We start from the raw sequence: 15443 nt of genomic DNA, 5'->3' as shown, positions 1-15443 counted from the left end.
CCGCCACATGGCCGCGGGGGCGGGAGCGGCCCTCGAGGAGCTGCCTCCCGACGGCACGTGCGATGAGTGCGAGCCCGACGAGGCCCCGAGGGCCGAGGAGCTGTGCCGGGACTGCGGCTTCTGCTACTGCCCGCGCCACGCCGAGGCGCACAGGCGCAAGTTCCTCAGCCACCACCTGGCCGAGTACGTCCATGGCGCCCAGGCCTGGACCGTGCGGCCCCCGGGGGGCGACGGGGTGGGGAAGGACGACCGCGGGGCCAAGGCTGAGCCGGAGGCGGAGGTAGAGAGCGAGGCGGGGGAGGAGAGCGAGTCCGAGGGAGACAGTGAGTCGGATGAAGAGAGTGAGTCGCAGGAGGAGAGTGAGGAGGAAAGTGAGGAAGAGAGTGAAGAGGACAGTGAGGAAGACATGGAGGATGAGCCCGAGAGCGAGGCGGAGGAGGATAACCAAGAAGGAGAGTCCGAGGCGGAAGGGGAAACTGAGGCAGAGAGCGAATTTGACCCAGAAATAGAAATGGAAGCAGAGAGAGTGGCCAAGAGGAAATGTCCGCACCATGGGCTCGACTTGAGCACTTATTGCCAGGAAGACAGGCAGCTCATCTGTGTGCTGTGTCCAGTCATTGGTGCACACCAGGGCCACCAGCTCTCTACGCTAGATGAAGCCTTCGAAGAACTAAGAGTAAGTATTGGACGCGCTCATAGCATAGGCGTTGGGGTCAAGACACCTGGGTTTCAACTCGGTTGACCTACCAGTGACCACATGCACTTTCACCGTGCTCCTCACTAGCCAACCTGTTCCACTTGTTGGTACAAACATTTGTTACCCATTTTGATTGAACCCCTTAGAGAATGTCGTGAGAATTCTGGACTGAGCTGTGAAAAATACATATACACACAAAATCTAGTATATGATTTCTGAAAAGTTGCAAACTTCTGGTTTCAGGATCCCAGGTAAAGCATTCAGTGAGGGTTTTGATGCCATTTAGGCTAATTTTCACTATCCTCATTGTTGTTTAAGTCTTGACTTGAGGCTCCTGGCATGGCAATCCTTTGCTTACTTGGAAACATGAGAAGCTGTCATTTTGCCAAATGAATCCAAGCAGGTGGTTCTTCTACAGAATAAAGTTCCTAATCAGATGATTTTTGTAATTTGATGTGTGACTTGAATTGCTGCTTTTTGGTTCTTTGAGTTTGAGACTTGGTAGGAAAGAATGGTAAAAGAGTGAAGGCCACATTTGGGTGGGAATAAAGTTTCTGTCTACCTGAGCTTTTTTGTATCTTGCTGGTCCCCTTGAAAAGTGTTTGGTCAGTAGTAGGTGTTTCTAACTTTTATTTGTATTGTGGATGCTTACACTCTAGTAAGAGACACTGATGGTGTTAATCAGATTGAAGACAGTAGTTCCTTAAGTGGTACATGTATGTCAAGTTTGTTAAGTGATCAGTGTATCAGTGAATGTTTTCATATGAAAATTTCTTCTGTAGGTGACTTTAGAATTGATGGTATTGGGTTATCAACTATTTTGATAATGAATATTCCTTGTGTTATGATCCTCCTTCTCCTTTTTGCTTTTGAGACAGTATCTTGCTATATAGGGTTTTTTTTTTTTTTTTTTTTCAATTTTAGGGAAGGTTCTGCAGTGTCTTCAGGGTCTCACTACTAGATCAGACTCATAGTGATCCTCCCAAGAGCTGGGATTATAGGCATGTGCCACCACACCCAGTCTCATTTGCCCTGTCAGTGTGCCCCAGGGGCAGGGCTGGCATGGCAGGCCCAGGGATTGAACCCCAGCCCCTGCACTTGCTTGCAGGCACTTTAATCCACTGAGCTATTTGGCCGCCCTTTGCTATGTAGTTTAGGCTGATCTTGAACTCACTGTGTAGTCCAGGCTGGTCTCAAACTTGTGTGATCCTTATGTCTCAGTCTCTCTGGAGCTGGGATTACAGGTATGTGCTACCAATCCCGGTATTCTTAATTTTTATTGTAAAATACACGTTCAGGAAATGTGTAAAGAAATGCAGTCTGTAACATAAAGCACCCACATTATGACATAGATCATTGTTGAGCATAGTGACTCCCCTCATCTTTTTTCAACTATTAATGATTTTCCCTATAGGTTGCTATTATTATGATTTCTGGGGTGATAATTTTTTCCTTGTCTTTATGCTTTTGGCACATAATTATGCACTGATAAACTTACTTGAATTTGACATATTGGTATCATATTATCATGCATTCTTTTGAGTCTTCATTTATTTTTTTTTTAAATTTTTTTTATTTATTTGAGAGAGAGAGAGAGAGAGAGAGAGAGAGTGTGTGGTGTGTGTGTGTGGCCAGCTCAGCCCACCAGGGGGCGGGGCTGGCTGGCATGTGGTGCTGGGGGATTGAACCGTGGTCCCTGATGCTTTGCTAAGCTTGTTCTAAGTAGGTGCTTTAGACCACTGAGCCATCTCTCCAGCCCTGAGTCTTCATTTAAAAAATATTTGTAAGATTCATGTATTGAATGGCTGGTTCTTTTTCATTGAGGTATTGAATTTCATTTTGTGAGTATGTGACAAGTTATTTCGTCATAGGTGAATGTTTTGTTCCCAGGTTTTAGAGCTTCTAGCTATTAATAATATAGGTATAAATGCTCTTGGTCATTAATCTACGTTGAAATAGAATATAAACCTAGGAATCAAATTGCTGATCATAAACTGTACGTATTTTTAATAGTGCTTTATACATTCTCAGTGTGGTTGTACCAATTTTTCTATTATTTTTCCCCATTATTATTGAAGATTGAACCCAGAACCTTTGCACTGAGCTATATTATTCCCCAGCCTGTTTTTAAAATTCAGTTTTAAGACAGGGTCTTGCTAAGTCATTAAATTTCTGAGTGTGGGCTCAAACTTTCTGTCTTCTTGCCTCAGCCTCCCAGAGCACTAGGATTACAGGCCTGCATCACCATCCTTGGTGCCTTCCTTTGTGTTGTCAGCTCTAAAACACACCCTACTCCCTCTTTGATTCCCTTTGGAAGGTGAAATAGTAGCAAGTTTATCTTTAGTTTGTTCCTACTTCTCTCACAGGGCTCCAAGGTGGGAAGGTCCAAAATCTATATGGAAAAGCTCATGTTTTAAAGTTCTAAAGTGTTAGGTGTATGTGTGGTTGTCTTCTTTTTCTCCTAGATTTCGTAGTGCTATGCAGACTTCGTGTCAAGGTTGGTACTGACATTAGCTTACAGGAGGCTCTTCTATTGTTCTTTCTAAAAATTTATTAAAATTGTTTTATTGGTAAATTTTAGATAATGATAACATTTATTATAGGGAAATATATATATGATATATATATATATATATATATATATATATATATAAAATATAATTTTTCCCTTCTGTTCTTTTTCTTGCCCACTCCCCATTTGAACAGTTTCTTTCCATTTCCAAATATTTATTCTATATTTTAGTCCTTATTTATACTTTCAGTTTAGCTTGAAACATTTCTAGCTAAGTGGATGCATCTAGAAACTGTACTCTTAAGTGAAATAATTGGGACACACATGTCTGAATACTGAATTGTTTTTCTGTCATGAGTAGCCAGGAATTTTAAAACATGTGCATCAATTTGAATTTATCTGCTATTTTTTCTCCTGATGATCCTGTAGTTTTTTTGTTTTTTTTTTTCCAAAGAGAGAAGGTACAATAAGGTATTCTTTTATGCTTCATTTTTTCACTGAGTAATATGTACTAGAAATTACTTGTAGAAATGCTTTTTCCTCTTTTTAGTTAGCTGAAAATGGTATATCAATCATTAAATTCTTAATTTTTAAAAAATATTTTTTAACATTTTAAAAAAAATTTGTGTGTGTGTGTGTGTGTGTGTGTGTGGCCAGCTCAGCCCACCAGGGGGCGCAGCTGGCTGGCATGTGGTGCTGGGGTATCAAACTGCCGTCCCTGTGCTTTGCCAAACTTGTTCCAAGTAGGTGCCATCTCTCCAGCCCCTAAATTCTTAATTTAAGATATAGTGTTTTTCAACTCTAGAGTCAATTTGATTACTTTTTGTTTTTAGGCAGGATCTCTGTAGCCTAGGTTTACTCTGTGTGGGGTCACCTAGGCTCGATGGAACTCACAGCTCATCACCATATTCCTTAGCTACTAGACTTAGGACTAGAGCAGTCGGACTTAATGTCCAGTCTGCCAGGATTTTGGTTTTACTTGGGTCTGATTCTTTTCTGTCCCCCTACTTTTCCCTTTCAGAATGACAATGTTTACCTTGTACCATACCTTGGAATTATGTAACTTGTTTTTTATTTTTACAGAGGTTTGCAGCTTGTTTGCCTTGTGTCTCAGAAGAGATTTAGTTTTGGACTTTTTGAAGAATGCTGGAATGGTTGAGACTTTGGGGAAGGGATTGTTGTATTTTTATTGTATTTGGGGTAGTTGTTATATGTTAGGTGGGATTGTGAACTTCTTATTGTCATTAAGAATGGCTTAAGAAGATACAATTAGGCAGCAAGTTGAGAAGGATGAGTTGTGGCTGGGTGCAGTTTCAGTGTTACTGGCTTTGGAATCTGCTCTAGGAATTGATAGAACTCAATCTGGGTAGTTCATGGAGGTATAGCCTTGAGTCTGTGAATGATCCCTGGCTCCTTTCACTCTGGCAGTTTTCTGTGCTTCATGACTGCCATGAGCTAAGCTTTGTTCTGATATGCACTTCCTCCATGATGTTTTTGCCCTAGAGCTATCTGATCATGAACTGAAAACATAAACCAAATTAAACCTCTCTTCCTTTAGGTTAAAGGGTATTGGATATTCTGGTAAGCAACAAGAAAGCTGATTAATACATAGGTAATCCCAGAGTGACTAGTGTGGCAGGTTGAAGCTACTTTTTGATAAGGTAGTGTCTCAGTTACTTTTCACTCATTGCTGGGACAAAATAGCTGATGCCTAAAATTAAGGAAGGAAAGGTTTATTTAGCTCACAGTTTGTGAAGGTTTTCATCTATATTCAGCTTACTCTCAGGAAAGGTGGCACATGGCAGAGAGCAGCAGTTTATGGCAGCAGTAAACAGCAAGAACAAAGGGAAGCGCAGAAGCTATGGCTTCTAGCCAGCCTCTCTCCCCTCCTTATATTATAGACAAGCTACCCTGGGGCTGGGGATGTAGAACACACACAGTGTCCATCCTCTTACACAGGATGAGGATGTTTACAAACTAAGAATCCTGGCTGTTTATTAAGTCACTTAATTAAACTTCTCAAATTGACACAGTGTGTCAACCAGTACAATCCACCCCTTGTCAACTTGGCAACCAGACATTTTCTTGAACCAGTTTTTAGGTACATAGACATGCTTATTAACATTTTACAACTTGAACATTATATTACATTAGAACTATGGCATTTTGCCCCTGGAGACCCCCCAAAAAACTCATGTACATCTTTTTATGCAAAAGATATTTTAGTTTATCTCTAAGAGATGCTAAGATCCTAACAGTTTCATCATTGCTGAAAAGTCTTAAATCTCAAGTCTCCGCTAAGATCTAAGGCAAACTCTTAGTGGTGAGCCCCTGTATAAATGAAAAGTTAAACACTTTCAACATTTAAAGGCACAAGATAAACATTACCATTACAAAAGGTATACATAGCAGGATATAAACTGTTGGGACCAAAGCAAGTTCAAACTCCAGAAGGGAAAATGTTAAGTCCTACAGTTCCATGTGGAACATAAAGCAATCAGTAACAAGTTGTGAGCTCCAAAAGCCTTACATGGCTCTACCCCACTATACTTTTGCTGGTAGCTCCCATGACCTTTCTCTGGGGCTGGCTTTGCTCCCTTTTTGTAGCTTTTTCAGACAATCCATATTTTTGGCTTTTCTGAACTTTTGGGTTTTCCACTGAATAGGCTTCTTACAGCATTACACATTGCCCTCTTGGGACACATTGCCTGGCCTCCCAGGCCTTTTGAAATCTAGGTAGAAGCCTTCTTAACCTCAGAATTGCTGCATTCTGAATGTGCCTGAAACCATTGCCATGTGGGTGATGCCAAGGTCTGCTGCCAGCTGGAGCAGTAGCCAGGCTTTCTCTTGGCTGTAGGTGTTGAGTGCTGGGATTATTGGGCACTCTGACCCTGATTCTGAGGAACAAATTCTCTATGCTGTAGCCATTCTGGAATCTAGTGTGGCCTCTGCCTCCATTCTGGAACGTGGAGCTGTGAAGCTTTCTCCACAAAGCAAAGTCCTTCACACTTGTGATTTTGAGGCTGCAAAGAGCAAGGAACTGCAGCCTCCTGTGATGCCCTCAAGCCATCCTTTCTATTCTCTTGTTCCTCCTGGGCAATGGAGATACAAGCTTTTATGTTTATTCTTCCTTTGCAGTCCATAGCCTTCCTGGTGCTTCCTTTCTGGCCAGTCTTACAACATTTTAAATCATCCTCCTGGGCTCTTTGCTCTTAACTCTCAACATATGTCTGACTAAAAGCCTCTGACAATAGCCATGCTATTGTCTCAACATTCAACAGCCTTGAGATTTCTTTTGCAAGATTAACTAGTCCAGTATACTTAATCTCAATCTCACGCAAAGTCTCTGGCCAGGAGCAAAATGCAGACAAAGTTTCTGCCAATCCATAACACAAGTCATCTGCAGTTCTATAACCAGTGCAGTCTGTCTTCCCAGCAGAAACATCCTCAGCCCAGTCTTTATAGGCAGGCTTTCTATCAGCATTCTGGTCTTCTGAATTCTGACCAGAAACTCCCATACAGAAGAGCTGAAAACATTCCAGCTCTTTGCTAGTAGGCAACTTTTCTAAATCTTTCCTATCTGTTCCTATAAGCCATTCCCAAACACTTATGGTCCACATATTCAGGTATAGTCACAGCAGTGACCCCGCTCCTCTGGTAAACTGTGAGCTCAATACACCTTTGCTTTCTTAATTTTGGGTGTCAGGTATTACAAGTGGAAAGTAACTGAGACTGTACGTTTCTGAACATACGACATTTTGGTAGAGATGTGCATTATGAGATCTTGCAAAAATTCAAGGTAACATTTGTAATTTTGTTACCCTTTAGCACTGCATACATAGAATGCACTAATTTAATTCACAGCAGAGGAATTATTTTGGTTGATCCACCTCTTCTAAAAGAAATAATTGTCTCAGGAGGTGAAAGAACGACATTTTGAAGTTATTTTTTAATGTGCTCTTACGTACAGGTGGAAATACTCTACGAAAGAAATCTTAACTTAAGGGAATTTATTTTACATTTGTTAAGAGCTTTCAGGGAATGCAATATTGGCAGCAAGGGAGCTTCATTAAAGAGACAAGAAAGCTCTTTAAGGGTTAGGTAGAGGAGAAAAGGCCATCAAGTTGTGTCCTATTAAGAATTTGGACACTTTCCACAACGTTAATAATTAAAATTGTATTTTATAATCTAAGAATTTTTTAAAGTCTAGCAGAAGAGTAATTCAGGAAGAATGGTAAATTCAAAGTCTGTAAGTAGAGGTGAACTTGAGTGTTTTTTATTTTTTCCATAATTTTATTGAGAAACAAATAGCAGTGAGACAGTTTCAAACCAAATTGGTAGGACAGTATCAATAATTTACACATTGTGTACATTCTTCCTAGTGATTAATTGCTGTACAAAATGAGGACTTGATATCCTATTTACAGACACCATTAGAACAAATCCCTCTATTCATTAAGAGAATGTAACTATATTATCTATCCTAACCACTTTGAATATATAGATACAAAATTGACATTCATCTGTATCCCCCTTTTTTGTTAAGTTCCATCATTTAAATATTATAGGTGTGTAAACTCAGCAAAATATTCTAAAAGAATCCAGTAGTCCATAATAGTATTAGGTCTTCTGCTTCACGGGCAACGTCAGAAATTGTTGACCTGAGTCCCCTACAGCTCAACATAACACCATTGCTTTACTTCTTATATTTTGTTTTTATACTTTTCTGCTGGATGGTTAAGACCAAGGTAAAGCAGGACCTATGCAACAAGAGTTGTAGCTTTTGGGTCTGATAAGGTCAGTGAAATCCCCTCAGGATTTATCCTGAGATCCTGTACCTCAGATTGTAGAACCTTTGTCAGTGTCAGCCATGTGGATGAGACACGGCCATTGCTTGGCCAGTGTGCTCTCTGTGAAAGCCTGAGAGAATATTTTCTCTCCATATGACTCTCCTTAGGAACACTCTACATCATCGATCACTTTCTTCTTTGGCCCCATAATCTCCTTAATCAGAAAATTTGGGACACTACCAAGTTACATGACATTACAGTACAAGTTTTCATATATCCTGAGTCTTAATTGACCTTGGAAGGCTAGGGCCAGAATGTTGGCTTTCCTTGTGGCCCTCCTTTTTCTCTAATTTTGGTCTGCAGACTTAGGTTGTTAACCATCCAGAAGACAAGCTTATTGTTATTACTGTACAGCTTAGGCTGTTAAGCTTAACCTCACTATCTGTCTGAATATCAAACATCCTAGGCATAACATGGAACAGGTATTTTTCATCAAGTGTTGACATGTTGAACTTTAAGTCCCTATAGAATATGATGAAAAAGCATTTAAAAATTAGAATATATTTTTAAAAATAGCATCATCCTCCGGAAAAATTCCCAGTAGAGGAATAGCTGGTTTAAATGGGATTTGCAATCCAACTTTTCTAAGGAGTCTCCACACTGATTTCCATAACGGTTGCACCAGTCTGCATTCCTACCAGCAGTAGAGAAGGGTTCCTTTTTCCCCACAGCCTCTCCAACATTTGTTGTTGGGTGATTTCTTTATGATAGCCATTCTTTCGGTGGTGAGATGATATCTCAATGTTGTTTTAATTTGCATTTTGCAGATGGCTAGTAATGTGGAGCATTTTTTCATATATTTATTTGCTTCTTTAATTTCATCCTCTGAGAAGCCTATGTTCATCTCGGATGCCCATTTCTGGATTGAGTCTTTAAATTTTGGGGCCCTAGTGTTTTTTAGTTCTTTATAAATTCTAGAGATCAGACCTTTTTATGAGTACTTATTTGTCATGATTTTTTCCAAATTTGTGGGTTGCCTTTTCACTTTGTTGATAATTTCTTTTGACATGAAAAAACTTCTCAGTAAGAGTAGGTCGCAGTTGTTAATTCTTTCACCTGTTTCCCGTGTGATTTGATTTCTGTTCATGAAGTCTTTACCTATCCCTATGTCTTCAAGGGTTCCTCCTACTTTCTCTTCCAGGAGAATCAGTGTTTCTGCTTTAATGTTTAGATCTTTAATCCATTTTGACTTTAGTTTAGTGCATGGTGATAAACCTGGGTCAAGTTTTAGTTTTCGGCATGTAGGGAGCCAGTTTTGCCAGCACCATTTGTTAAAGAGGCTTTCTTCCAGTGAGTATGTTTGGCTCCTTTGTCAAAGGTAAGATGGCTGAGTGTGTTTGTAGGGATTCAGTGTCTTCTAATCTATTCCATTGATCCCCAGGTCTATTTTGTTGCCAGTACCATGCTGATTTTATCACAGTAGCCTTGTAGTATAATTTCAAGTCAGGAATTGTAATGCCTCCTGCCTTGTCTTTATTGCCCAGGATTGCCTTTGCTATTGTAGGTCTTTTCTGGTTCCAGATAAATTTTAGCAATGATTTCTCAACCTCTGTGAGGTATGTTGGTAGTAGTCTGATAGGGATTGCATTAAATGTGTACATCAATTTTGCGAGTATGGCCATCTTCACAATGTTGGTTCTTCCTATCCAGGAGCATGGAATATCTTTCCATTTTTTGAAATCCTCTACTATCTCTTTTTTTAAGAGTACTGTAATTTTCCTTGAAAAGATCTTTGACTTCTTTAGTTAGATGAATTCCAAGGTATTTCATTTTCCTTGGTGCTATTGTAAAAGGTATTGTTTCTATAATTTCCCTCTCAGTGTGTTTGTTGTCTGTGTAGAGGAATGCTATTGACTTTTGGGTATTAACTTTATAACCTGCTATGCTACTGAATTTCTGTATTAATTCTAGTAGCTTCTTGGTGGAGTTTTTTGGGTCTTCCAAGTAAAGTATCATGTCATCTGCAAATAAAGATAATTTAATTTCTTCTTTACCTATTCTTATTCCTTTTCTTTCTCTTGTCTAATGGCTATAGCTCATGATTCCAGAACTATATTGAATAGGAGTGGTGATAGAGGACATCCTTGTCTTGTACCTGATCTTGTACCTAAAAGATTTCAGTTTTTCCCCACTTAGGCTTATGGTAGCCATTGGGTTTTCATAAATGGCTTTTACCAGATTGAAGTAGAGGCCATCTATTCCAATTTTCTGTAGGACTTTGAACATGAATGAGTGTTGGACTTTGTCAAAAAGCCTTTTCTGCATCAATGGAGATGATGATGTGGTTTTTAGTTTTCGCTCTATTGATACAGTGTATTACATTTATAGATTTTTGAATATTGAACCATCCTTGCATCCCTGGGATGAATCCTACCTGGTCATGGTGTATGATCTTCTTGATGATTAGCTGTATCTATTTGCTAGGATTTTATTGAGGATTTTGACATCTATGTTCATGAGAGAGATTGGCCTGTAGTTGTCTTTCTTAGTTGCGTCTTTCCCTGGTTTCGGTATCAGTGTAATACTTGCCTCCAGGAATGATTTTGGGAGGATTGCTTCCTTTTCAATTTCATGGAAAAGTTTGAGGAGTGTAGGGACTACATCTTCTGTAAATGTCTTGTAGAATTCAGCTGTGAATCCATCTGGACCTGGACTTTTCTTTGTCGGTAGGTTTTTTTATTACATCTCTTATTTCATTGGCTGTTACTGGGCTATTAAGAGTGGTTATATCTTGTCGATTCAGTTGTGGTAATTTGTACCTTTGTAGGAATCTGTCCATTTCTTCTGTGTCTTCTATTCTGTGAGAGTAAAGATTCTCAAAGTAGCTATTGATAATCTTGTGAATTTCCACTGGGTCTGTGGTAATTACACACTTTTCATTTGAGTGTTGAAAAGATAATGAGAAGAACATTATGGAATAGAGTGGAATAATAGGAGTTGATGTCAGTGAAGTTAGCAGTGCATTTCTTAGCCCTGGTTCCACTTTTGAATCACCTGTGAAAGAGAATTACTTACAAAGTAACTGATTCGCTCTATCCCAGTCATCGAATTAAAAATCTCTGATGAGGTACATAAGGTTTATTGAAAGGAACAGTTTATTTTAATTGTTTGACCCATTTTTCATGCCTATATCTGGTAGTCTGAGCAACAAATTTGATGATAACAATATGTAATATAACAACCAGTGTTAATTTTCTGTTATTTGAAATTCTATACCATTTTTATGTCTTTTTTCTTGCTTTTGTTTTTTTTCTCTTTTTTTGTATTTTGGGGAAAGGTCTATAGGGTGTTCAGAGTCTCACTACTAGATCAGACTCGTAATCATTCTCCTGTTTACAGCTTTCCCAAATGCTGGGATTACAGGCGTGCGCACCATGCCTAGTCTCATTCGCCCTCTTAGTGTGTCCCAGGGGCAGGGCTGGCATGGCAGGCCTGAGGATTGAACTCTTGGCCCCTGCACCTTCTTGCAGGTGCTTTAATCCACTGAGCTATTTGGCCAGCCTTTTTTTTTTTCTTTTTTCAAAAATAAAATAAAACTTTAATTTTGAAATAATCATACATTTACAAAAATAGCGTATAGAATTCCCATAGACCTTTATGCTGTTTCTTTTGTTATTAGTCTTCCACTAATATGATACAGTTGCCACAATTAATATTGATATATGATTAACTTTAGCTCATATTTTATTCACATTTCTGTGGTTTTCTGATAGTGTCCCTTTTCTGTTTTAAGAATTCATCCTGTATACCACTTTATATTTAATCACTGCGTCTTTTTTTTTTTTTTTTTTGTATTTTAGGGAAGGGTCTACAGGGTGTTCAGGGTCTCACTACTGGATCAGACTTGTAGTGATCTGCCTGTTTACAGCCTTCCTAGAGCTGGGATTACAGGCTCACACTATCACGCCCAGTCTCAGTGGCTGTCTCAGCGTGTCCCAGGTGTGGGGCCGGCACAGCAGGCCCAGGGATCAAATCCCCAACCCCTGTGCCTGCTTGCAGGCTGCTTAATCCACTGAGTTATTTGGTCAGCCCAATCATTGTGTCTTTTGAGGCTCATCTTTGATAGTTTCTCAGATTTTATTTTGATGACCTTGTCAGTTGTAGTTGGGCATTTTGCAGAATGGCCCTGTATCTGAATTTGTCTTATGTTTATCACATGATTAGACTAGGGTTATTAATTTTTGGAAAGAAGTTACGGATACATACTATCACTACTGTTGATACCTGAGAGACAGATGATCTTCTCTAGTACTTTCTATCAGTCTTCTGTGGTATGCCTTGAATAAGTGTTATTAAAATCCTGATGCACTTGCCTGAAAATGTCTCCTTGTCTTTACATCTCTAGTCAACTTTTGACCACAGCTTGACTTATGAAAAATGATAGTATTAAAATTTAATGTCTATTGGCATTTTCCTAAGTATTTCATACATATTAGCTTAATCATCATGATAACCTGAGAGGTGCATTTTGTTATTATATTTATTATAGCAGAAAGGAAAATGAGCCATAGAGAAGTCAAAAAAATTGCCCATGGTCATTTAATGGAAAGTGAGAGGACTTAGCCAGGGGTGTAAACAGTCTGCCTTAAGAGAATAAGAGCAGGCTTTCTCAGCTTGCTCTTCAAGGATCTCAGTGATCTTGTCGTCTTTGTCCTTTCAGTGAAAAGAGAATGGATTGATAGACATTTTATACAGGTAGGCAAATTGATTTTGAGAATAAAATTGCTGATACATTAGGCTTGTGAGTAGTTAGCTCCTCTGGAGGTAAAGGACTGTGTGCTTTAGGCGTCAGCTTTTCTTGACCATAACCCATGATACAGATATTTCCCTGCCTGCTTGCTCATTGGTATACTCAAGTTTTTTACCCCTTCCATCTGGCATTTGACTTTGAGAATAAGGTTGCTGTTGTATCAAATTTATTATTCTTTAGTTTCTCTGCAGGTAAAGGAGTATTTGCTTTTGGTACCAGCTTGTTTTTTTTGGTGGAACCGGGATTGAACTCAGGCCCTTGTGCTTGCCAGGGAAGCACTTATTCCACTGAGCCATCTCCCCAGCCAAGGTACCAGCTTTTCTTGACCATAACTGATAACATAGATGTTTCCATGCCTGGTTATTCCTTGTTATACCTAATATTTTTCCCCTTTAATCTTACGCAAGTCAGAAGCTGTAGGTCCCTCTTCATTAGTGCTAAGTATGTCTTCTACCTGAGGATAGACTTCAGTCTGTGATGACAGACAGCTCAGTTTTATGAGTTATTTGTGTTTTAGTACCCAGTCCCAGGGCTGAGCTTGCTGGATTGCAGAAGGTAACGTAGTTGCTCATGGTCTTTTCTAGAAGAGAAGACACTGTGTAGACCAAGAATCTGTGAAACAAAAACTTTAGTCTTGATAGTTGGGGTAGAGATGAGAATAAGTTGATGAACATAGAAGCTTGGCCCTGGAAAGCTTAATCATTTGTACCTGTATGTCTCTGTATATCTGTATGTTCCCATGTGCACACGCACCATGCATGTATGTGTATCACTGTGACAGGTATTAGGCTAATATGGCATTAGAGGAAAGAAAACCAAAATTGATGTCCTTTTCATACGTAAGAAAACAAGAATAATTAAAAAGTTACTGGCTCCATCCCTCTACATCAAGGACACCTGGCAACCTGTCTGGAAAGAATCCAGGTGACTGGCTCCTTCCCTCTATATTGGTGGGACCAGGCAACTAGGGGAATGCAGGTCACGCTGTAGGACCCAGACTGGGCACACAGTGGACAGGCAGGTCTTGTAAGGTGGAAAAGTCTGAAGTAACATTAACAATATGAGCCAACAGGTGGCTTGGGAACAAAGACACATGGAATAGAAGCAGGCAGGTGGGGCTACTGCTGTTTTTTTCTTTTTTCATTTTTATCTTTCTTTTATCTTTGTCTTTTCTAAATGGCTGGGAAGAACTCCAGCCACAGAAAACTTATCCTATCCTTAAACTCAGAGACTAAATACAGATAATCCCTAGTTTATACCGTGTGTGTGTGTGTGTGTGTGTGTGTGTGTGTGTGTAATCAAACTCAGGACCTTGTGCTTGCTAGACAGGACTGCTTCATTTTCTTTTATACCCTTTTCTCTAGTTTCTCAATGTCTATGTGTTCATCCTTTGTCCTCCAGCCTTGCTTCTATTTTTTACTTTATTTTCAGCTAGTTGTGTTTTAACTACTATCTTTGTTAAATTTCCCCACCGCCATTTACCATAGTAGAGAGTAAAACCATTATATGAAGGAGAAACATTTTGCATACAAACTTCTAATTCATAATTGATTCTGTTAATAACTGTAGATTTTGCTTCTATGGTTTAATTTACAAAATTACTAGTTACCATAGTTCGTTAGTTTCTAAACCTTGCTTGATGCTGTTGTTACTGCTAATTATACTACTTTAGCTGGGATGTCTTACCTGTTGTAATCAGTACTTTGTAATCAGTTATTCTCCCTGTTCTAGCAATACTGGGAAGCTCTGGGATAATAACCTCACCACAGTCCAACACCAAAGGACTGGTGACTGAGCTAAACAGATACCAACATTTCAGTTAATTGAGAGGGTATGATCTTGGGACAGGGACACACTGTGAACCTCCTACACATAGGAGATATCCCTGAGGAATAGACTTTTCCTAGAGAGGTTTTGATACTAGTGATATAGCTACCTACTGCAAAAACTTAGAATGATCAACACAAAAAACAAAATAAATTTTTGAAATAGAAAATGGTAAGACATAGAAGCAAAATGCAATCTCAGCCCTTCAGCCCACCCAGAACAAGTTCAGAAAACATTGAAATATAGGAAAATGGAAGACTCACACCTGAAATTTCTGAAATGGTAGCAACTAAAGTAGGAAAACAAATCCATGAGCCTATCGAGGAAATTAGATCAGAAATAATCTCATTAAAAAAGGAAATGACAACCATAATGAAGAAATTGCTCAACAAATCTAGAGCGGTCAGATAAAAACATAGAGATGAATAGGAAAATGATGGAAACCTTGAATAAAAAATATAGGGAAGAAACAGAATGCATGAAAATTTAAAGAGGTGGTTAGGAAATTAAAAATTTCATTAAAAGCTGGCAAAGCTGCTTGAGCAAAACTGAAGATAGACTTTCAGATCTTGAAGATGAGATCTGGGCTGGGGTCATCAAAGGAAAGATCTTTTAAAAATAACAGGATTATGAAATAATTAAACAGCTATAAAACAATACAAAGAAAATCAATAGAAGACTTTGCCTGCCCTGTCCCCAGGGCATGCTGAGATGCAATTGAGACAGGGTGTGGTGGTAATCCTAGAGCTTGGAAGGCTACAAATAGGAGGATCACTGTGAGTCCAGTCTGTGTAGTGAGACCCTGTA

At 39.3% G+C, this 15443-nt stretch overlaps 1 protein-coding gene across 2 annotated transcripts in view; it reads left to right on the top strand.

Moving 5' to 3' along the window:
• Positions 1 to 6: 6 nt before the first annotated feature.
• Trim44 (tripartite motif containing 44) overlaps positions 7 to 15443 on the top strand; it is a 142870-nt gene continuing 127433 nt past the window's right edge. For both annotated transcript variants that reach the window (XM_012513772.2, XM_023710572.1), the window contains exon 1: positions 7 to 676. In XM_012513772.2, the coding sequence (XP_012369226.1) occupies positions 8 to 676 (669 nt within the window). In that variant the 5' untranslated portion in view covers position 7. The remainder of the gene's footprint in view (positions 677 to 15443) is intronic.

This window comes from Octodon degus, unplaced genomic scaffold, assembly GCF_000260255.1.
Source record: "Octodon degus isolate 3935 unplaced genomic scaffold, OctDeg1.0 scaffold00018, whole genome shotgun sequence".
In the NCBI taxonomy this organism is placed as follows: domain Eukaryota; kingdom Metazoa; phylum Chordata; class Mammalia; order Rodentia; family Octodontidae; genus Octodon; species Octodon degus.
Note: the sequence above shows the minus strand (reverse complement) of the source record. Positions and strands in the feature narration are given on the sequence as shown.